General features: G+C 33.1%; 1 protein-coding gene and 1 pseudogene across 1 annotated transcript; one reads left to right on the forward strand and one right to left on the reverse strand.

Moving 5' to 3' along the window:
• Nucleotides 1-10,863, reverse strand: part of LOC137825422 (putative LRR receptor-like serine/threonine-protein kinase At1g06840) — a 61,621-nt pseudogene extending 50,758 nt beyond the window's left edge.
• Nucleotides 10,864-15,594: 4,731 nt separating this feature from the next.
• On the forward strand, nucleotides 15,595-22,447 carry LOC137825756 (disease resistance protein At4g27190-like). The gene is made up of 3 exons (XM_090294581.1): nucleotides 15,595-15,821; nucleotides 17,108-17,293; nucleotides 20,337-22,447. The coding sequence occupies exons 1-3, from the start codon at nucleotides 15,696-15,698 to the stop codon at nucleotides 22,317-22,319; spliced, it is 2,295 nt and encodes a 764-aa protein (XP_090150707.1). The 5' UTR covers nucleotides 15,595-15,695; the 3' UTR covers nucleotides 22,320-22,447.
• The last annotated feature ends 730 nt before the right edge of the window (nucleotides 22,448-23,177 follow it).

A 23,177-nucleotide genomic window follows, 5' to 3' on the forward strand; every position in this document is an offset into this window, starting at 1 on the left:
ATCTCTGAACCCTACTATAGTGGCAGAGCATTACAGATCTTAATTACATTCCACTTAATGACCTTACTTCAACTGTATTATTCGAACTTGTAAAAATTCATAATTTCCTTCTTTTTTCCTTGGATCCATAGAGGTCTGAAACACTGGTCTGTGGAGGCCAAAGGGGAAGGGCAAGTTATAATGCTGGTTAAGTACAAACTGATCCCAGATTTCCCATCCATGTCCATCATCACTCACTCTTATCTCTCCCCCAAAAAAACTAAAATTGGTACAGATTTTCTTTTATGAACTACCAAATCATATTTAAATAGTCACACATTTTCAATGCTTCTTTTATTTAACAAAGTCTCAGTAAAACGGTTCTCCCTAAGTTAATCCACAGTTCTATGAAATAACCAATGGCTAAACCGTTTAAAGATGGAAGGGGAGTATCATAACATAAATTTGATTAGAAATTTCCAAGGGCAAGCATCATATCTAAAGAAGAAATTTCAAAACAGAGAGTTCTAATGGTACCTTATATTTGAAATATGAGTATACGTAGTATACTAATAGGTAATTTAATTACATAAGGAATAATGCCTCATATCAGTGCTTCACTTGGCAAAGTGAAGAGAGAGATACACAAAACAGTTATAAATAGTGCTCCACAAATTTTGATAGGGCCACAATGGCAGCGGATCTTATCGTGTAAAATTAAAATGAAAAGCTTAATTCGGTCAAAATCAGACATTTTGTCAGAAAGAATGAAAGTGTCTAATAAGAGATTAAAAACCACAGGAAGACAAGTGAGATGTGCCTGAACATAGATAAAGACATGCATACAAGCCTATTTAACACAATAATAAATCATATAGTATCATTAACTTTGGCGTCTCAGAGAGCTCAGATGGGAGATTTCCTGTCAAGTTATTGTTGTCAAGAAGACTGCATGTCCAAAGATACATCTTGTTAAGAAGATATGAATGTGAAAATGAAGAATTAAATAAAAGCCAGAGAAATATGTCACTGACTGCAATCATGTCACCAATAACTTACAGGTGAATAAGGCTTCCTAATTTGGAAAGTTGTGCTGGGATTTGTCCACTAAGTGAATTGTTGTTCATGTGGCTGCTCCATTGAGAAAAAAAGAAGGCATTATTTTCTTTCATTTTCTTGCAAGAAAAGTCAAAGGTAGACAAATAAAAGAATTCAGTAGCAAGATTGGTAGTTTTTAAAACTTTAGTAACAATAATAAAGAATCTTACAAGTGTTTTGTGCTGTTTAAGTTTGCAAATGATAGTGGTATGGATCCTGTAATATTGCTCTCATCAATTTGTATTCTGTCCAGCACTGGAAGATGGCCAAGCTCTTCAGGAAGATCCCCTGTTAGTTTATTTCCACTCAGAAGTCTGCAAAAAAAATGATTTGATAAGAAAGAAGGCAGAAATATTGTAGCTCCTTGTGTCAAAATACCAGCCGTTTATTTATGCAACCAATTGAATTGAATTTCAGTCCTATAGAAACAAGTATTTGACTTAAACTTCCTAAGAAAACACTACTCTCGTTTTATCAAGATGTGTTTGTTCAAGTACTAATATGTATAAATGACTAGGAAATCAAATCAAAAAATTCATCAAGGTGATATAATAAGACTACTAAATCATTCAATCATGTGTCATAGTCCAGCATGCTGGCCAAGATAGATGACTAAACTTACAAAAGTTTCAAAGTTTTGATATTGCCAATCTCCTTCGGTATACTCCCACTTATGTCATTCCACATAAAGTCCCTTTCAAGAATGCAAATTAAAAGCATTAGTAGAGGAAGTAATTGCAAGCTGCTACAGAATGGAAATATTCAAATGAATCTATATTTTTACAAAAGTTGAAGCTAGAAATTGGAAAATTGAAAAGTGTTCGTATGTAACCGGTTTGCATTAGAAACACCAATGCAGCCACTTCCTTACAGTATTTCCAAATACGATAAGTTGCGGATCTCTGGTGCCAAAGTTCCAGACAGGTTCAAATTCAGTAGTTGCCTACAGACAAAAAGAAAAGGTTCTCAAACAAATGTATCAATAGTGGTAGCATAAGTTGTTCCAAGAGATGTGTCAAAAGGCAATCAAGAAAGTATAATCTGAATTATGAAGCTTACATGTGTATACTACTTGACACTGGATTATTGCGCAGTGCATTAAATTATAGTATTGGTTCTAGAAGTAAAAGAGAATTGATGAAAAGATAGAAAGGTATAGTAAAACAGAAATTTTGCTTTGACTTCAAGATATATGAATTTGTCAAGATACAAAGAAAATATCATCATACAGCATTGTGCACTTATACCTAACAGCCATTGTTGTAGTCACTTGAGCGTACTAACTTTTCTAATTTAAACAGTTACTGATTAAGAAAGTTTGGACTCACAACAGCCATTGTGAATCTATTCAAAACTGAGCAGATTAAAGGGAGAAAAGTTAATAAAACATGGACCAAAAAATAGAGATTAAAGTCATAAAATATTCTAAAAAATATCCCTTGATCAAGGGAAGAAGGTGGGAGAAGTAGGGGTCTGGTCAGACTCTTAATGGCAGTGGAGGCTGAGGTGGAGAAGGAACAGGTTCGAGTGGGAAGTATTACATGAAGAAGAACTTCATAGGAACATATCCAGGATTATTCTAAACAAGGAGGCGAAGGATATTCAGATATGGAGAGGTGATGTTTCAGGGATGTCCACGGTGAAGTCTGTGTTTGGATGCTTATCAAACCAGGGAACTGTAACCAATGATGGGTGTTTCAAAATGCTTTGAAATCCTAAGGCATTGCCCAATGTGGTGATCACTGCATGGAGGGTACTACTAGATAAGATTCCAACAAGGCAAAATCTCATTAGGAGAGAGGTGTTGGTAAATACTTCTACGTGTGTTATGCCAAGGGGTGGATGAATCATCTAAACATTTGTTTATCCAGTGCGTCTATGCTCAACGAGTGTGGTCTCTTTGCTTTAAATGGATTGGTATTCAGTCTAGGCTCAACGAGTGTGTTCTCTTTGCTTTAAATGGATTGGTATTCAGTTTGTACAATGTACAACATAATGACCTGAAAAGCCATTTTGAGAATTTTCATTTATTGCATGTGAGTAACAAGCATAATCTAATCTGGAAAGGTATTTGGGCGGCTATAGTGAGATGCATTTGGGATCATAGAAATAGAGTAATCTTTAAGAAGGGGCATTTGATGCGGAGGAGATCTTCTATATGTCAATCCTTAAGACATGGCTATGGTTGAAACATAGGGCAAAATTATTGGAATACTCTTTCTCATATTGGTATCTGAATCCAGTATTGTGTATTAAAAACTACAGGTAATGGAATGGGGTCCTATTTTATTGGTAGGCAGGAAGGTGATGCTGTGATGCGTACCAAAGTTGGTTGTCCGTGTTCAGCTTCTGTGGAATGTCTTAGTATCATGTAAGGAGGTCATAGTATCATTGCAACAGACCACGACTGCAACAAATATTGATGGAGCGAGGCTCTTAGTCTGGTTAAGCTACGCTGGAGTTCTGCTCAACATTAGATAGGCTTACAAGGAATGGAAGAGTTGCACCAATTAAATATAATAGATTAATTAAATTAATATAAAATCAAGGTATGCATATAGTAATACTCCTTAAAATCTGGATAGACTGAAGTAATGCATCTTTTACTTTCAAGAACAATCAGAAAGAAAAATATAAATCTTTTTTTTCAATCTTGTAAGTTATTAATCAACTTTAAAGTATAGTAAAACTGTGAAAGTCTTCATGCTTCTTTTTTATCACTTCTCATTCTTTAAAATTGCATCTCCACACCATTCACTTAACTTCATTCTTTTTCTTCTTCTTCACATTCTATCTGCACAAATCCTCAGGTACGTTTCTCAAATCCTCAGGTTTGTTACTCTTATATTACTTCTATTTTACATCCATCTCAATCATATAAATTAAAATTACTTTCCAAAGTGGTTCATCTTTTCAAGATATTAGTCATGTACTTTTTAGGCTTCATCTTGTTTTTTTTTTATACAAGTCTAGTTTCACATGTTTATTTAGCTTAGTTAAATCTCTATCCTATCCATGCTGGCCAAGATAGATGACTAAACTTACAAGAGTTTCAAAGTTTTGATATTGCCAATCTCTTTCAGTATACTCCCACTTATGTCATTCCACATAACCCTTTCAAGAATGCAAAGCATTAGTAGAGGAAGTAATTGCAAGCTGCTACAAAATGGAAATATTCAAACGAATCTATATTTTTTACAAAAGTTGAAGCTAGAAATCCCAAAATTGAAAAGTTTTTTTTTTTATCAGCAAAGAATGAAATTAAATTAAGAGGGATACAAAAGGGGTATCCCAACCCTTTTACATAAACCAAACCACATTAAGAATCTCCAAGAAAAAAGAGATGAACAAACACCCCAGAAGCAATAGATAGATAATGTTTGCTGCATAAGCTAGACATCCTATTCCAGCTAGCACCGTGATCGTATTGGAATGTTATAAGCACTGCAAACTGCAACTAAAAAACCATCAAAATACACCAAAAAATTGGTTATCTCCACCACCTCAATGACATTCCTTCTACCCAGCTTGCAGTGGCACGATTGTAGCACTTGTCACATAATTAATCACTTCAATGCAACATCTTCCATTCGCTCATTTTTGGACTTTGGCTTCCCCCTGTTTGCTCCTTTTAAGCTCACTTTTATCAGAAACCAACTTCCTACTTGTTAGGGTCCATCTCGCACTTAGAATGGTTGGAGTTTACAACTTCGACTTACATCCCCCAACATGTATGAATCCCCACCACAACCTCTACTGCTACCATCCACATGTGAGACCACTAGTTGATCAGCAAACCCACTTAGGGATTTCCACAACAACCAAAACACCACATAAAAAATACAGTTTTGTTTCCTGCAAAAAGAACCCTGAACCAGCATACACCCTGCCTCTATTGGTCTGTTATAAGACACATCAAAACAGAATCCTCCATCATGTCCTTAACATTCTTTTTGACTCCCTTGCATACAAGCACATATGTCCTTTCCATCTTGCACCAGCTGCAGGCCGTGACAAACCCACCAACACCTCCAACCAACTATAAATCCAGTATAGGCCGTAGTCTTAAAACTCTTGGCATTTGGGAGTCCTAATTATAACTTCTAATGCAAAGCATTGGATTAAGAATCCAGTCTACGAAAGAATAAGTAACGGAATGCACCTTGTGCTTCATCCAAAGCCAGGATTTGAGTTGAGCCTTCTGAAACACCTCCTCCGCATCTACTAGCCCTTTTTTTGAATACAATCAGGTTCCTTTGGTCCCAGATATACCTAATAACAGATGCCCAAACACCTTTCCATACCAGATTTTGCTTCTTGCTAGCATTGCTCAGATAAAAACTCATAAAGTGCATATTTAAATCATTTTGTTGAACAAAAGAGATACCTATCCATTTGAAGCACAATGACCATACCCATTGTGCGTATTTACACTCCAAGAAGATATGTTGACAAGACTCCTCCTTAAGCTGACACATTGCACATATTGTAGATTCCATCATCACCCCTCTCCTACTCAAACTCACCCTTGTTGGGATTCTATCCAGCAGCACTCTCCAAGCTGTCACGATCACATTTGGGAATGCCTTAGTCTTCTAAAGGAGATTAAACACATCGGATTGGGTTCCACGAGACTGCTTGGCAAGGCACTCATAAGCAGAATTCACAGAAAAAAGGTCTGGTTCTTCCTTCCCTTACACCTGCACATCCACGTTATTCCTTCTCATTAGTGCCCCTGATAGCAGTGTAAAGAGGTCTGCTTCCAGTGAAGATTCCCACTCAAATTTGGCACGCCTCCAAGTCAGCCTCCATCTCCAATCCGAATTAATCCACACACCAACTTCACCCATTGTTTGCCCCTGGTTTAAGGATAGAGAGAACAGTCTAGGAAACAAGGATTTGAGATCAGAGCTCCCAACCCACACCTCCTCCCAAAACTTTACTTTGTCTCCACACCCTAGTTTCCAGCTTAGTTCTTCTTGAAACCATCATTTTCCTCCTCCCTCCTTGCACACTTTATAGATATCTTTCCACCACCAAGATTGGAGTTTGACTAGTGTATGGACGCTTCCAGGCTCCAACCCATACTTTGAGTCCAACAACTCCTTCCACCTTCCCTCCTCTTGAGAGATACATCACCATCTTCATTTAGCTAGAAAGCATGGTTTAACTTTCGTATTTCTCTTAAACCCAATCCTCCCTCTTCTTTAGGTTTGCACACATCTTCCCAACTAACCCAGCAAATTGGCTTGCTTTCTTTCCTCCAACCCCACAAGATTCTCCTTTGGATAGAGGTAATCCTCTTACAGACTGAATCAGAGGCTTTGAAAAGGGAGAGATAATACAGAGGTATAGCAGAAATGACAGAGTTGATAAGACAAATTCTCTCTGCCATGGATAAAAATCTCTCTTTCCACACACTGAGCTTCGCTTTTAACTTGTTAACGACAGGATCCCAGAACTGCCTCTTCCTGGGGTTACCTCCCACTTCAAGGCCCAGATATTTAAACGGTACTCCCATTTGTTTGCAGTTCAACGTCTTTGTATAACATGCTACATCACTACTTTGAACATTGATGCCTGCAAGCTTTGACTTATGGAAGTTGATCTTCAACCCTGAGGCTAATTCAAACCCCCTTAGGATGGCCTTCAAGGTTACCACGTTATTGAAGGAGTCTTTGTAAGTCAAAACATGAATAAACGTAAATTGAACACATACAATAATGTGTTCACATATAGATCTTATCATATCATGATTCTCACACAATCATACAATCAAGAAGGAATAGGCACTTACCTTGATCCATGAGTGATCCTAATTGAGCAGTTACTTTATCTCCTTTATCCCAATCTATCTCTTAGCAATTCCGTTCTTGTCACACACGTTCGTGATGGTTAATAGTGAGACAACTATTATTTGCAGAGACAGAACCCTATAGCCTTTAGTACCCAATCTCCATCAGATGTAGGTTTTTCATTAGGTATATCATCAGATATATATTTCTCACATTAACCAATGGGCCTTTAATTCTATTATTATTATTAAATCATATTTGGGCCCAAAGCCCAAACTCTAAGTCATGTGAGTCACTTTATAGAAATTAATTTACATAATTTCTTACATTCTCCCACTTGACTCATATGAGTTATAATACTTTCATGATTTAATTATGACATAAATGCGCATTTAAAAGGCCATACATAAATTGGTTCTATCATTATTCATAATCAAGAATACAGAAATAATAAGAGTCATGGCGGTTACATGTCATTTGAATCAACACATTTCCTTCCATGTACTACTATATCATTCTTTCTCCTTAATATGACTTTATAGTGAGAAATCCATAATAGGTTCAAACATAATGTTATTGTCATCAATAACAACATAATTTGTTTTCCACACCATAATAACATAATTTGCATGCATATACATAAAGTAGAAAACAACATAATTTCATAAACTTTATTTATCAATGAGCTCAGAGTGTCAAATAAGCATTAATAACAACATTCATCATTCACTAGTAGACATAATGCCTATATTTACAACATGACCAGTAAATGTTTTGGGCGGTAACCCTTTTGTTAAAGGGTCAGCAATCATAAGATCAGTGCTAATATGTTCTATTGACACTCTATGTTTCTGAACTTCTTCTTTAACGGCAAAGTATTTCAATTCCATATGTTTAGCACCTTTGGAATACTTGTCGTTTTTAGAAAAGAAGACTGCTGCGGAGTTATCACAATAAATTTTCACGGCTTGGCAATACTGTCAACAATTCCAAGTCCTGAAATAAAATTCCGCAACCAATTAGCCTGAACTGTGGCCTCAAAGCATGCCACAAATTCAGCCTCCATAGTGGACGCAGCGATGACTGACTGCTTCGCACTTTTCCATGAAATCGCTCCTCCGGCTAAAAGATACACATAACCAAATGTAGACTTTCGTGTATCCACACAGCCAGCAAAATCTGAATCTGTATATCCAATCACCTCAAGGTGATCAGATCTTTTATAAGTAAGCATGTGATCCTTCGTTCCTTGCAAGTATCTTAAAACTTTCTTTGCAGCTTTCCAATGATCCAATCCTGGATTACTCTGGTATCTACCAAGCATACCAACTGCAAAACTAATATCTGGTCGTGTACAAGTTTGAGCATACATTAAACTCCCAACAATAGATGCATAAGGTATATTCTCCATCTGTTTCCGTTCCAAGTCATTCTTTGGACATTGCATGAGACTAAATTTGTCTCCTTTCTGTATTGGAACAGGAGATGTCGAACATTTATCCATTCTGAATCTCTCTAAAACTTTATTAATATATGCTTTCTGAGACAAACCTAATAGTCCTTATGATCTGTCACGGAATATTTCAATTCCTATCACATAGTATGCCTCACCCATATCTTTCATCTCAAAGTTATTAGAGAGAAACTTTTTAGTCTCACTTAATAGACCAAGATCATTAGTTGCAAGCAAGATATCATCAACATATAGAATCAGGAATATAAACTTGCTCCCACTGATCTTCAGGTATATACACCGATCAACAATGTTTTCCTTAAATCCAAAGGACACAATAGTATCATTGAACTTAAGATACCATTGCCTAGAAGCTTGTTTAAGCCCGTATATTGATTTCTTAAGTTTACACACCATGTGTTCCTTTCCTTCTTCAATGAACCCCACTGGTTGGTCCATATAAACATCCTCTTCTAAATCCCCAGTCAGAAAGGCAGTTTTGACATCCATCTGATGCAACTCAAGATCATAATGAGCTACTAATGCCATGATAATTCTAAAGGAATCTTTCTTAGAAACAAGTGAAAATGTTTCTTTATAATCAATGCCATCCTTTTGAGTAAAACCTTTGGCAACAAGTCGAGCCTTGTAACGTTCGATATTGCCATGAGAGTCACGTTTAGTCTTAAAGACCCATTTACACCCGACTCTCTTGCATCCTTCTGGCAATTCTATAAGGTCCCATACATCATTCTGTGCCATTGATTTAAGCTCATCTTTCATGGCATCTAACCATTTATCAGAATTATCATCATTGACGGCGTCTGAAAATGAAACTGGATCATTATCAATACTTAAGTCATTTTCTGACTCTTGTAGATAAACCACATAATCATTCGAAACAGCATACTTTCTTTCTCTTTGAGATCTTCTTAATACTATTTCTTGTGGTTGTTCTACTACAGGTTCATTGTTCTCTTCATGATCATTAATTTGTTGTTCTTCTTCATCGTTGAGTGACTCAACTACATTAGGAACAACAATACTTGAAGTGAAAGGTACTAGTTAAAGGAACTTGTACTCTAACTTCCTTAATCTCCACATTTTGTGAAGTATTACTCCCACTGGTTTCACCATTTTCAATGAACCGTGCATTTCCAGATTCAACAATTCTTGTGTTATGGGTAGGACAGTAAAACATATACCCTTTTGACTTTGCTGGATAACCAATGAAATATCCACTGATTGTTCTTGCATCCAATTTCTTCTCTTGCGGATTGTATATTCTAACTTCTGCCTGACATCCCCAAACATGCAGGTGTCTCAAACTGGGTTTCCTTCTTGTCCACAATTCAAAAGGTGTCTTTTGAACTGCCTTACTAGGAACCCTGTTCAACAGATACATGGCAGTTTTTAAAGCATACATCCACAATGAAACAGGTACAGTTGACTTACTTAACATGCTCCTAACCATATCCATTAAGGTTCGATTACGCCTTTCTGAAACACCATTTTGTTGTGGTGTACCTGGCATTGTGTATTGAGCACAAATACCACGTCTCTCAAGGAACTTAGCAAACGGACCAGGGTGTTGTCCACTTTCATCATATTTTCCATAATATTCACCACCTCTATCTGACCTGACAATTTTCACCTTTCTGTCTAATTGCCTTTCCACTTCATTTATATAAACTTCCAAGGCATTCACCGCTTGCGATTTTTCATGCAGTAAATAGACATAACCATAACGTGAAAAAACATCAATGAAGGTGATAAAATACCTTTCTTTATTGAAAGAACTTGCATCAAAAGGTCCACATATATCAGTGTGTATAATTTCAAGAAGCTGAGTACTTCTTGTGGCTCCCTTCTTTGTGTGTTTTGTTTGTTTGCCTTTAATACAATCCACACATACATTCAGATCAGTAAAATCCAAACTTGGAAGTATTTCATACTTTACCAATCTCTCCATTCTTTACTTGGAAATATGTTCCAAACGTTTGTGCCACAAGAAAGCAGAACATTCATTCACCAAACTTTGTTTAGTGCCAACATTATGATGCGAGGTCATAAGAGTTTCAGCATATAACTTATCGAGATTCAATCTATATAATCCATCATAAAGAGTACCAGATCCAATAGACTTAAGTCTTGCCGCAATATTAGTCATTTCAATGACATGTTCGTGCATAGTACGAGAACCATCAAATTCCATGGTGGTTAATATACTCATTAATGTCCCAACAAGAGACTTATCAGTAGTTTGGGAGCGCTCTTCCACAAATTTCATAAATTCTTTTGCACCATCAGTTTTGGGAAGAGCAGACTTAATATTACTTGCTATGCTCATTCGCATAAAGATACAGGAACAATACTTGATCGCACATGCTTAACATTAATACTTTGAGTCATAAACTAAACATACTATACAGATTCAGAAAACATTCTATGTATACTAATGTTCTCCTTTGGGAGATTCATTAATACACAACATAATGATGCTAATAGTATTAACTTTATTTGGCAAGATGTATGCATTAACTAGAAACACTTGTTATCTTTGGATATACAAGCAAAACTAATAACACATACTCACTACCAACAATCATATTCATTAATTATAAGGACAACTAATCAACCTTTGGATGATCCATAATGCCCTATAATAATGAATTTCCATTTACCCATATATATAAATAATTTAGCATCCATTTTATAGGTAATTGGAATAAAATTTATCAGTAATCTGGAATTAAATAAAACTTAAAGATTTGATCACTTTGGTGATTACAAATCTATCATACAAATAATTCCATAAATAATATCATTAATTGAAATAAAATTTCATCATCCATAATTTGGAATTAAATAAAACATAAAGATTTGATCACTTTGGTGATTACAAATCTATCATACAAATAATTTCATAAATAATATCATTAATTGAAATAAAATTTCATCCATAATTTGGAATTAAATAAAACATAAAGATTTGATCACTTTGGTGATTACAAATCTATCATACAAATAATTCCATAAATAATATCATTAATTGAAATAAAATTTCATCCATAATTTGGAATTAAATAAAACATAAAGATTTGATCACTTTGGTGATTACAAATCTATCATACAATTAATTCCAAAATTTTAATTTAAAAAATTAATACATAAAGCGGAAAAATAATTTTCCATTCCTCACTTTCAATCAATTAATTAAACTTTAATTTAATGAACATAATAAAATTTCATTAAAACTTTAATTAAACTTTAATTCAATGCAAATAAAATTACATTAAAACATAATAAAATTTCATTAAAACTTTAATTAAACTTTAATTTAATGCAAATAAAATTACATTAAAACAATACATAAAACAGAAAATAATTTTTCGTTACTCACTTTTAATTAATTAATTAAATTTTAATTTAAATATAAATTTAATTACATTATAACATAACCTAAATTACAGAAAAGTAACAATTGATTAAACTTTAATATGGGGTGCAACAAAGAATTCATGCATTTCATGATAGCAGATAATAATTCATACATAGATTCACTAATTGGATTCTTTTCATGCATTTTATTATATTATATTATAATATAATATTAATAAAATTGATAACCTAAGGCACAGTAAATCAAATTTGCTTCTTTTCATGAAGCAAAATTTCTTAAGTTGCAGGGATGCCGTTAACCACCCCTTTCACAATGAGTCACCGTGCCGCAGCAGTAACCACTTTCTTGCGTTTGGGTTCAAAAGGTTTTACGTCGTTAATGGCGTTGATCCATAAACCCTAATTTTAAAAATTAGGGTTCTTCAATTGGGATTAATTAAAATTAGGGTTCTTTAATTTTGATGGTTTAGGACAATTAGGGATCTATTATAGAGGAATGGAAACCTTAATCTATAAATCCTAATTTTAAAATTAGTGTTCTTAAATTGAGAATATTTTAAAATTAGGGTTCTTTGAATTTTGGAAAAACATTAATGGAGAATCACAAAAATGAGCAACAAGGCTCTGATACCACATGTAAGTCAAAACATGAATAAACGTAAATTGAACACATACAATAATGTGTTCACATATAGATCTTATCATATCATGATTCTCACACAATCATACAATCAAGAAGGAATAGGCACTTACCTTGATCCATGAGTGATCCTAATTGAGCAGTTACTTTATCTCCTTTATCCCAATCTATCTCTTAGCAATTTTGTTCTTGTCACACACGTTCGTGATGGTTAACGGTGAGACAACTATTATTTGCAGAGACAGAACCCTATAGCCTTTAGTACCCAATCTCCATCAGATGTAGGTTTTCCATTAGGTATATCATCAGATATATATTTCTCACATTAACCAATGGGCCTTTAATTCTATTATTATTATTAAGTCATATTTGGGCCCAAAGCCCAAACTCTAAGTCATGTGAGTCACTTTATAGAAATTAATTTACATAATTTCTTACAGTCTTCACATAGAAAAATAGTGTCATCCGCAAACTAGAGGATGCACACCTCAATCTTCTTCCTTCCAAACTTGAGGCCCGTCAGCAAAGTGGTTTTGCTAGCACTTCTAACTATCCCAGCAAGGCCTTCAGCTACAACCCTCTTCTCCTTAAATCCTCAACAACTTCATTGGCCATAAGAACACTGTCTAAGATCCCTCTTCCTTTCACAAAGGCTGATTGGCATTCATCTATCAAAGAGGGAAACACCTTCTTCATTCTACTAGCTAAAACCTTCGAAATAATCTTGTACATAGCTCCAACTAATGAGATAGGTCTATATTGCTCGAGCTTGGACGGGTCCCTAACTTTAGGAACCAAAGCTATGAAAGAGGCGTTACAGCCCTTCGGAATACTTCTCGTCTCATGAAACAGGGACAGTGCTGCCATAAAATCTTCTTTTAGCAACTCCCAATTTTTTTGATGAAGTTGAAGTTATAACCATCTGGGTCCGGACTTTTAGTACCTTCACACTGCCACACTGCATCCCTAATCTCTTTCTCAGAGAAAGATGCTAGGAGACCCTCGTTATCAGTCGGAGATAACGACATGAATTCAACTTCATCCAGTCTTACCCCTAAATCTTTCGTTGCTTTGAATCTAACTCCGAAAAGCTTCTTTGCTTCTGAACGGACAGTGCTTGGTTCCTCACACCAATGGTCCCCCACCTGGATGTCCTTCACTTCGTTTCTGAGCCTTCTCCACCTCAAGAGGAATGAAAGAACCTAGTACAGGAATCACCATTCTTGAAAAGTGTTCGTACGTAACCGGTTTTCATTAGAAACATCAATTCAGCCACTGCCTTACACTATTTCCAAATAAGATAAGTTGCTGATCTCTGGTGCCAAAGTTCCAGACAGGTTTCAGTAGTTCCCTACAGACAAAAATAAAAGGTTCTCAAACAAATGTGTCAATACTAGTAGCATAAGTTGTTCCAAGAGATGTGTCAAAAGGCAATCAAAAAAGTATAATCTGAATTATGAATCTTACATGTGTATACTACTTGACACTGGACTATTGCGCAGTGCATTAAATTATAGTATTGGTTCTAGAAGTAAAAGAGAATTGATGAAAAGATAGAAAGGTATAGTTAAACAGAAATTTTGCTCTGACTTCAAGATAAATGAATTTGTCAAGATACAAAGAAAATATCATCATACAGCATTGTGCACTTGTACCTAACAGCCATTGTTGTAGTCACTTGAGCGTACTAACTTCTCTAATCTAAACAGTTACTGATTAAGAAAGTTTGGACTCACAACAACCATTGTGAATCTATTCAAAACTGAGCAGATTAAAGGGAGAAAAGTTAATAAAACATGGACTAAAAAATGGAGATTAAAGTCATATAAAATATTCTAAAAAATATCCCTTGATCAAGGGTAGAAGGTGGGAGAAGTAGGGGTCTGGTCAGAGTCTGAATGGTAGTGGAGGCTGAGGTGGAGAAGGAACAGGTTCGAGTGGGAAGTATTACATGAAAAAGAACTTCATAGGAACATATCTAGGATTATTCTAAACAAGGAGGCGAAGGATATTTAGATATGGAGAGGTGATGTTTTAGGGATGTTCACGGTGAAGTCTGTGTTTGGATGCTTATCAAACCAGGGAACTATAACCAATTATGGGTGCTTCAAAATGCTTTGGATTGCTACTGCATGGAGGGTATTGCTGGATAAGATTTCAACAAGGCAAAATCTCATTAGGAGAGGGGTGTTGGTAAATACTTCTATGTGTGTGCTATGCCAAGGGGTGGATGAATCATCTCAACATCTGTTTATCCAATGCGTCTATGCTAACGAGTGTGGTCTCTTTGCTTTAAATGTGATGGAATGCTAGTTTGGAAGCAGAACATGGAGAATTTATCAGCTCTGAAACTATTTGATGGCCTTGTGAGAATGTATATTGGACAATGTTAGATTGAATGTATATTCTTCATCTCACATGATAAACCGAAAGAATCACAATATAATATCTAAAATTCATACAATCAACACAAATGAGCAAAATTGAAATATAAAATATATAAAATCTGTGTCCACTGTGATGAATGGGTCTATCACACTGCTCTAGTCAATTGGGCAAATTGTGTTTTATTTATTTTTTATTAGCTTATATTGGGTTTAAGTGAGAATTATTAATAATGATGTCATTTAAAAGTAATAAAACATTTTGTCCTGATTTGTATATTCGTAACTTGTGCAGAGATGAAAGCAGAAACATAAGAAGATTGGAAAAAGAATTTGTTGTTATTGATAAAGTGAAGAAAAATTAAGGAATGAATTCTATGCCTTACTTGGAAACTGAGGAACTTCATGCTTCTTTTTTATCACTTCTCATTCTTTAAAATTGCATCTCCACACCATTCACTTCATATTTCTTCTTCTTCTTCTTCACGTTCTATCTGCACAAATCTTCAGGTACGTTTCTCAATTCAAATCATCATTTTAGTTACATTTTCTTACTCTCATATTACTCCTATTTTACATCCATCTCAATTAAAATTACTTTCCAAAGTGGTTCATCTTTTCAAGGTATTAGTCATGTACTTTTTAGACTTAATCTTGTTTTTTTATACAAGTCTAGTTTCACTTGTTTATTTAGCCTAGTTAAATCTCTATCCTATCCATGATCTTTTACCTACCCATGATTTACATCAAGATACGTTCATGTTAATAACCCTTTATTTAATGTGATAATTAAGTCATATAAATATAAATAGGATCATAATATATTATATACCATATTCATGATTCATTCAAAATATTTTCTTAAGAGTTTGAATCCCAACTAGACATATTTATGTGGTAATTCTCATTCTCATAAAGTACACATTAAACTCATATACTTACCTATGTCGAAATTTGTTTTAGAGGTGGATTCTTCTCTTCTCTCTTACTTTTCTTCAACCAATATCAAACTACTCAGCTTTCAACACAATTGTCTTTCTATCATCTCAAAACTCAAACGCTTTCTTCCGGTAATACTTTATTCTTCCGGTAATGCTTTATTCCACAAAAATATTTAAACTTAATATTTCTCCGAATAATGGATTATTAATATATCAAAAGTTTATATAAACCATGAAATTAAAATATTGTTCTCATTACATATAAGTAGAAAATATGTATGTCAAAGTTTTATGAGTTACCTAATTTTAACCTTCAAATCAAATAAGATTACATAGAAGTTTTGACCTAACTCTTTTTTCTAAAAAACAAATATACACTACAAGAAAATCATTAAATAGAAACCAATTTTAGAGACAAAAAAATAATTAGTTGTTATATTGACTAAATTAGAGACCATTTTAGAGACTAAAAAAAATCCTGGTTTCTAAATTAGTTTATATTATTGCTAAATAGTTTGTAAATTTGTATTTAATTAGCAACCAAGGTTTTAAATACCAATTATTTAGATTCTAAATTTCGTAGCAAAAACCTTGGTTGCTAATTAGATACCAATTTAGAAACTATTTAACAATATTGGAAACTAATTTAGAAACCAAAATTTTTTTTAGTCTCTAAAATGGTCTCTAATTTAGTCAATATAGCAACTAAATATTTTTTGTTTCTAAAATTGATTTCTATTTAATGATTTTCTTGTAGTGATATATGTAAAGAGAACATAATAACACTTTTTACAACGACATATTAGGTCGGTTAAATGAGAACCGGTATAAATAAAAATGCGGTGGCATATTTGTAAATATTTGGCACATATTACACCGGTTGGACTATCCAACCAGTGTAATATGTCCTGCTCAGAGCAAAAAAAAAGGTTTTTAAAAATTTTATCTTTAGGATTACACATAACATCGATTGGATAGAGTAACCGATGTTACATGTCATTTCCAGATTAAAAAATAAAATAATTTTTTTTAAAAATGATATATAACATTGGTTCCTCTATACAATCGATGTTATATGTCATTCTCAGAGTTTAAAAAAATTGAAAAATTTAACTTTAGGCACTACATATAACACTTATTGGATACATAAATCAATGTTATATGTAATCTTCAGATTACAAAAAAGTTTTTAAAGTTTTAAAAATTACATATAACACCAGTTGGACTATGCAATCGGTGTTATATGTCATTTCAGAGTAAAAAAAAATTAAGTTAATAAAAAGATATATTACAACGATTATTACTCATAAACGGTGTAATATATTTTTACCTAATTTTCTTGGCTTGCACCCTCACTCTCCATTCATGCTATTCTAAGTTTTCTTTCTTAAGAGTTTATTTTGCTTTTGCGAAAGCTGCTGCCACCACCGCTGCCTCCACTGCTCCCTCCGCTGCTTCTCTCTTATTTCGTTCTCTTCGTCTTGAGAGCATTCATACCGAACGAGATTCATCTATTCGCGCTTCTCTGCTATTTCGTTGTCACTCTTGTTGTTGCTCTTGCCTCCATTGCTGCCACAACTCCGTTCACGTTCACGCTACAGGTTAGTTTTTTATTTTGAAATATTTTAATTTTAATTATTATTTGGTTTACAATTATTTATATAGATAATTAGTTTTATAATATTGTATTTGGAATATAATGTATTATGTTTTAAATTGGGTAATTGTTTTAGACGAAACGATGTGGTCTAAAACGATGACTTTACCTCATAGCCACCGTTTTAGAGTCATTTAATTTCGAAAATGCCACTACGTTTTGAATGACAACTTTTGGCCATAAATGCGTTGCGAATGTATTGTCGTAAATGGGTCTTTTTGCACTAGTGATCTATTTTGAACTTTATATTAATTTTCAACACTTGAAAGAGACTAAGTATGAAAAAAAAATTAATACTTTAAAACTAAATTGATTATTTATTTTCCTTTATATATATATATATATATAACTTAAACTAAAGGAATAATAGAAAATCGTTAAGACGACTAAGCCTAATAAATGGTCTCTAGTAGCAGTCTTTTGCTGCCTCCCTCCATCAGGCGGTTTAACTCGTCTGACAGAGCTCTCCATCAAATGGTCTACTAAACATGATTTATAATCAATCTTCATAGTATGCAATGAAATTAACAAAGTAAGTGCGACTTTTAGATTTTGAATGGATGAGATAAATTCACTTAAAGTGAGAGTGTGATCATCCATGATGGTGAGAACATAACGATGATCATGTATGAAACCTTTTAGCAGAGATCACATATGTCCTTATACAGTAAAATAAAGGAGTGAGATTAATGTGAATGACGAAAAGCATATGATAATTTATTAATTTTGTCTAACATAGTAGCAAGTATTGCATGTAAACTCTTTATTGTTGTAAGAAAGGATAACAAGATTGCGTGAGTTGTAAACATTTAAGGGATTGATCATAAGAAAGTGTCACAAATCTATGTGAAAGATATTAGATTTAGGATGTATAACATTAAAATGAATTGAATGATGATTTATTGTGGATGTGTTTAATATGGTAAAGTTCATCCTTTACATCAATTGCACCAGTGCTTACTCGAGTCTTTTTATCCTATAATGTACATGAAGTGGAGGAGAAAATTAGTTTTAAGTGGATATACTACAAGAAAATAATCAAATAGAAATCAATTTTTAAATACCAAAAAAATTAGTTGCAATAGTAATTAAATTAGAGATCATTTTAGAAACTAAAAAAAATTGGTTTCTAAATTAGTTTCTATTATAGTTAAATAGTTTCTAAATTGATATCTAATTAGCTACCAAGGTTTTAACTACCAATTATTTAGTTTCTAAATTTGGTAGCAAAAACCTTGGTTGCTAATTGGATACCAATTTAGAAACCATTTAACAATAATAGAAACTAATTTAGAAACCAAAAAAATTTATTTAGTCCCTAAAATGATCTCTAAATTAGTCACTATAGCAATTAATTATTTTTTGTCTCTAAAATTGGTTTTTATTTCATAATTTTCTTGTAGTGGTAGTAAAAACAAGTTTTGAAATAGAAACTAGGTTGAATGCGAAGGAGGGAATCCTTACAAATTTGTGCAATACTCAATTAAGTAGCACAAACTAATTGACCATATAACAATTTAACTAGAATAGGAACAATTTGGTGATGAGAGTCGAAGTTGAGAAGGAAAACAAGACATGAACAAATTGTGTTTCATTTAACATACATTTATGGTGTCCAACCCTAATGCAATGAGTGCACATTTATCTATGTTCATTGCAAGTGTTTTGTTCCCTTCTTCATAGTTTGAAGGACAATCATATTTTCTATGACATACATTACTCTATATTACTAGTTCATCTGCATAAGTTACAAATAGGGGTTCAATATTGATATGAGTCATAAAGTTATTACCCAACAATTTTCATAAAGATAATTTAGAGAAAAAAAGTTTAAAGAAAGAATGAGTTTTAAAAAATGAATAAATAGTTAAAAATTTAATTTATATTTTTAAACATAAGTTAAATATTAACATTTATTATTTTAAAAATTATCCCTTCTAGAGTACTTACAAGACCTGCCATGAACATATAGAATATACTTATGGCTTTTAATATTTCATTTAATGTTATATTATAAGAATTATATCACTTTTAAGTTTTTTCTTAAAAATAATTTCATACTATGATACACACAAAAAAACACCTGTTCGTAAATTAAAATCTATTAAAACTTTTTTCATCTAAAAATTTTCATTTATTTTTTTTTCTCAAAAGTATTAACTAAATCATTATTATTGAAAATACTATCTATATTTTCAAGAAAAATAAAAATTAGTAATTTGTTAGGGGTATAAAAAAACATTAAGTTTTAAATCTAAATTAATTTTTGTTTTAATTATTAGCATCAATATTCTATAGACTTTAATTTCAAATTATTATTTTTATGATAACTTGAAAACAATCTTTAATAATTATATTATTATCTTCAAGTCATATCGCATTACTTTTATATTAATTTAATTTTTGAAAGAATATAATGAAGTTATTTTAATTAATATAATTACATAATTATATATAAAAAATAGTTGCCTTGTATATTTGAAAGATACAAATTTTATATTTTTTAAAATAAAGAGAAATAGTAATAAAGAAATATAAAAATAATAAATGTGTCATTTTTCATGTATGTTTTACTTAAATAGCTAAAATACACATGATAATTTTTCCAATCATTTCGTATCTTTCATATGTAAACTATTCTTTAGAAATTAAGGCACGTGTTAATCAATTTAAAAATTAATTTATATTTTTTCATAAATAATTAGTGTATTGTATAATTATCATACATACAACACAAAGAGTCCTTGTGCACATCGTTAATACTAGTTTTTTCTTAGATTAAACAATTTGTTTTTCTCTCTATTTTGTAATATAACAACATCTATTGAAGGCATGTATGACACCTTTTTCATTTACTATTTTATTTTAATTGTATGACACCTTTTTCATTTACTATTTTATTTTAATTGTATGATCTCTGCTTAGAATACATGATATAATATCATTTTGTAGCTAATTAAAGAGTGATGAATTTCATTAATGTTTAGGAAACTTTATCAATTCAAATGGAGGATTTCTTTCTTTCTATCGCAACAAAGATGGTAGAATATGCAATATTTCCAATTTTAAATAATCTGCAATACATATGTTGTTTCCACAACTTTGCTTCGGATCTTCCAAATGCCAAAGAACAATTGGAATTGACTCGAGAGAGTGTGAATCATCGAATTAGAATAGCAACTAATAAGAGTGAAAAAGTTGAACCAGTTGTTGAGAAGTGGCTAAAAGATGTTGAAAAAGTCTTAAATGAAGTACAACTGTTGGAAGAAAGAATATTGAATGTAAACAAGAGCTATTTCAGAAGGCAATGTCAATATTCTCTTGCAAAAGAAATAGCAAGAAAAACAACTAAAATGATTCAGCTCCATCGTGATAGCAAGTTTGAACCGTTTTCCATTATTACTGAACTTCCAGGCATGAAGTATTATTCCAATGATTTGACTATGTTCAAATCTACAAAAGCAGCGTACAACAAGCTTCTAGAAGCATTAAAGAATAAAAGTGTTTCCATGATTGGGTTAGTTGGATTAGGAGGCTCAGGGAAAACTACTTTGGCAAAAGAAGTGGGTAAAAAGGCTGAAGGGATGAAACTCTTTGAGAAGGTTGTCATGGCAACAGTGTCTCAACCTCTAAATATCAAAAGGATTCGAGATGAGATTATTGATCTATTGAGCTTGGAGTTAAAGGAAGAATCAGATATAGGTAGAGCACAGAGACTATCAGAGAGATTAAGAAAAGGTACAACTCTTTTAATATTGGATGATGTATGGGAAAAACTAAACTTTGAAGCTTTAGGTATTCCATTTGATGAAAGCTGCAAGACTTGTTGCGTACTCCTAACAACTCGAAATAGGGAAATATGCAATTTTATGCAATGCCAAAGTATAATTGAACTTGATCTCTTAACTAGCGATGAAGCATGGATTTTGTTCAGAAAATATGCAAATATAACTGATATCTCCTCAGAAGCTTTGAAAGAAGGTGTGGCAAGAAAAATTATTAATGAATGTAAGGGATTGCCCATTGCAATTGTGACGGTCGCAAGCACGTTAAAGGGGAAAACTATTGAAGATTTTGAGTTAGCCTTATCAAGGCTAGAAAATTCCAAGCCACTAGATATTCCAAAAGGCTTAATAAGTCCTTATGTTTGTCTTGAATTAAGTTACAATAATTTGACAAACCAATTGGCTCAATCTTTATTGTTGTTGTGTTCTATGTTTCCAGAGGATTATGAAATACATTTGGAAGATTTATTTCGATTTGGAAAAGGATTTTGCAAAGTTGGGTCGTTTGGAGAAATGGAGAATGCAAGGAGAGAGATGCATGAAGCCATTGGCATTCTTAAGAGTTGTTTTTTGTTAATGCAAGCCGGAACAAAAGAAAATGTAAAAATGCATGATTTGGTTCGTGATGTAGCCTTGTGGATTGCCGCTAAAAGTGGTCAAGCAATTTTCACACGTACTGGAGTGGGTCTGGAAGTGTTGACAAATGATGAAATCATGAAAGATACGAAAGCATTAGCCTTATGGAATATAAGAACATATGGTTCTCTTAATTATAAAATAAATTGTACAACACTTGAAATTCTCATTCTTTGTTATAGTGGTGGCATGAATGTACCAGATGTGTGTTCTGAAAGCTTGGAAAAACTTAAAACCTTAATCATAAATCTATCGTGGAGAGGATCTAGACTTCTTTTGCCAGAGTCACTGAAGTCGTTAAAAAATCTTCGAACACTGTGCTTGAGAAATCATGATTTAGGTGACATATCTTTTGTGGAAAGACTGCAAGCACTTGAGATTCTTGACTTGCATGGCTCTTCTTTTGAAGAATTTCCTGCTGGGATTGTAAAATTAAAGAAGTTGAAGCTTCTAGACTTGTTCGAATGTCGACTTAAGAAAAATATAGTTGATGAAGTTTATGAAGTTGTATTTGTACTTGGTCAATTACAAAAAGGACTTTTCACATGATTTATCTTTCTCCAAATTACAGAGGTATGCTATAATAAACTGTCATTCTTCTAGGCGTTGGGACCCAACCCTGAAGAAATATGCACAGTCTAGAGGTTTATTAGTACATGATTTTGATGTTACTATTCAAAATTTTATATCATTACCAATCAAGGATCTCTTTATAAGAGCAGAGTTCCTTCATTTGAGCAACCTTGGGGGAGATTTTAAAAATATAATCCCATCCATGGATCCACAAGGCATGAATCACTTGATTACCCTACAACTCGAATGGTGTGAAAAGATAGAATGTCTCATTGATAACACTATGAATACCAGCAACAGTGTATTCTCTAAACTTGTTTACCTAAGGTTGGAAAGTTTATGTAGCCTTGGAGAGGTTTTTTGTGATCCCTCATCGCGATGTTCCCTTGAAAATTTAGGAGAGCTCTTGATAAAAGATTGTGGAAAATTGAACAGCATCTCCTTTCCAAGGAAGTCTAAGTTATGCAATCTGAAGGATCTTTCAATATATAGTTGCCCTGTGCTAACTTCTCTCTTCGTGCCATCCGTTGTCCAATCTCTAGTGTTGTTAGAGAAACTAAGAATATCTGGATGCAGCGCATTGAGGCACATAATAGAAGAAGTGGAAGAAGGGAACGATGTTTTTTCAAGCACCCCAAGTCATTCATATTTGACGCTCCAAAAATTAAGGATTATTGAAATTGATGATTGCAAGAATTTGGAGTACATATTCTCTGAGAATTTAGCCGTACAGCTAGTGAGTTTGGAAAGTGTGGTCATTCTTTATTGCTTTGAATTGAAATATGTATTTGGAAGTGGAAAGGAACGTAATCATGCAGTTTACCAAAGTGAAAA

Source organism: Phaseolus vulgaris, chromosome 8, assembly GCF_051622355.1.
Source record: "Phaseolus vulgaris cultivar YP4 chromosome 8, ASM5162235v1, whole genome shotgun sequence".
Lineage (NCBI taxonomy): Eukaryota > Viridiplantae > Streptophyta > Magnoliopsida > Fabales > Fabaceae > Phaseolus > Phaseolus vulgaris.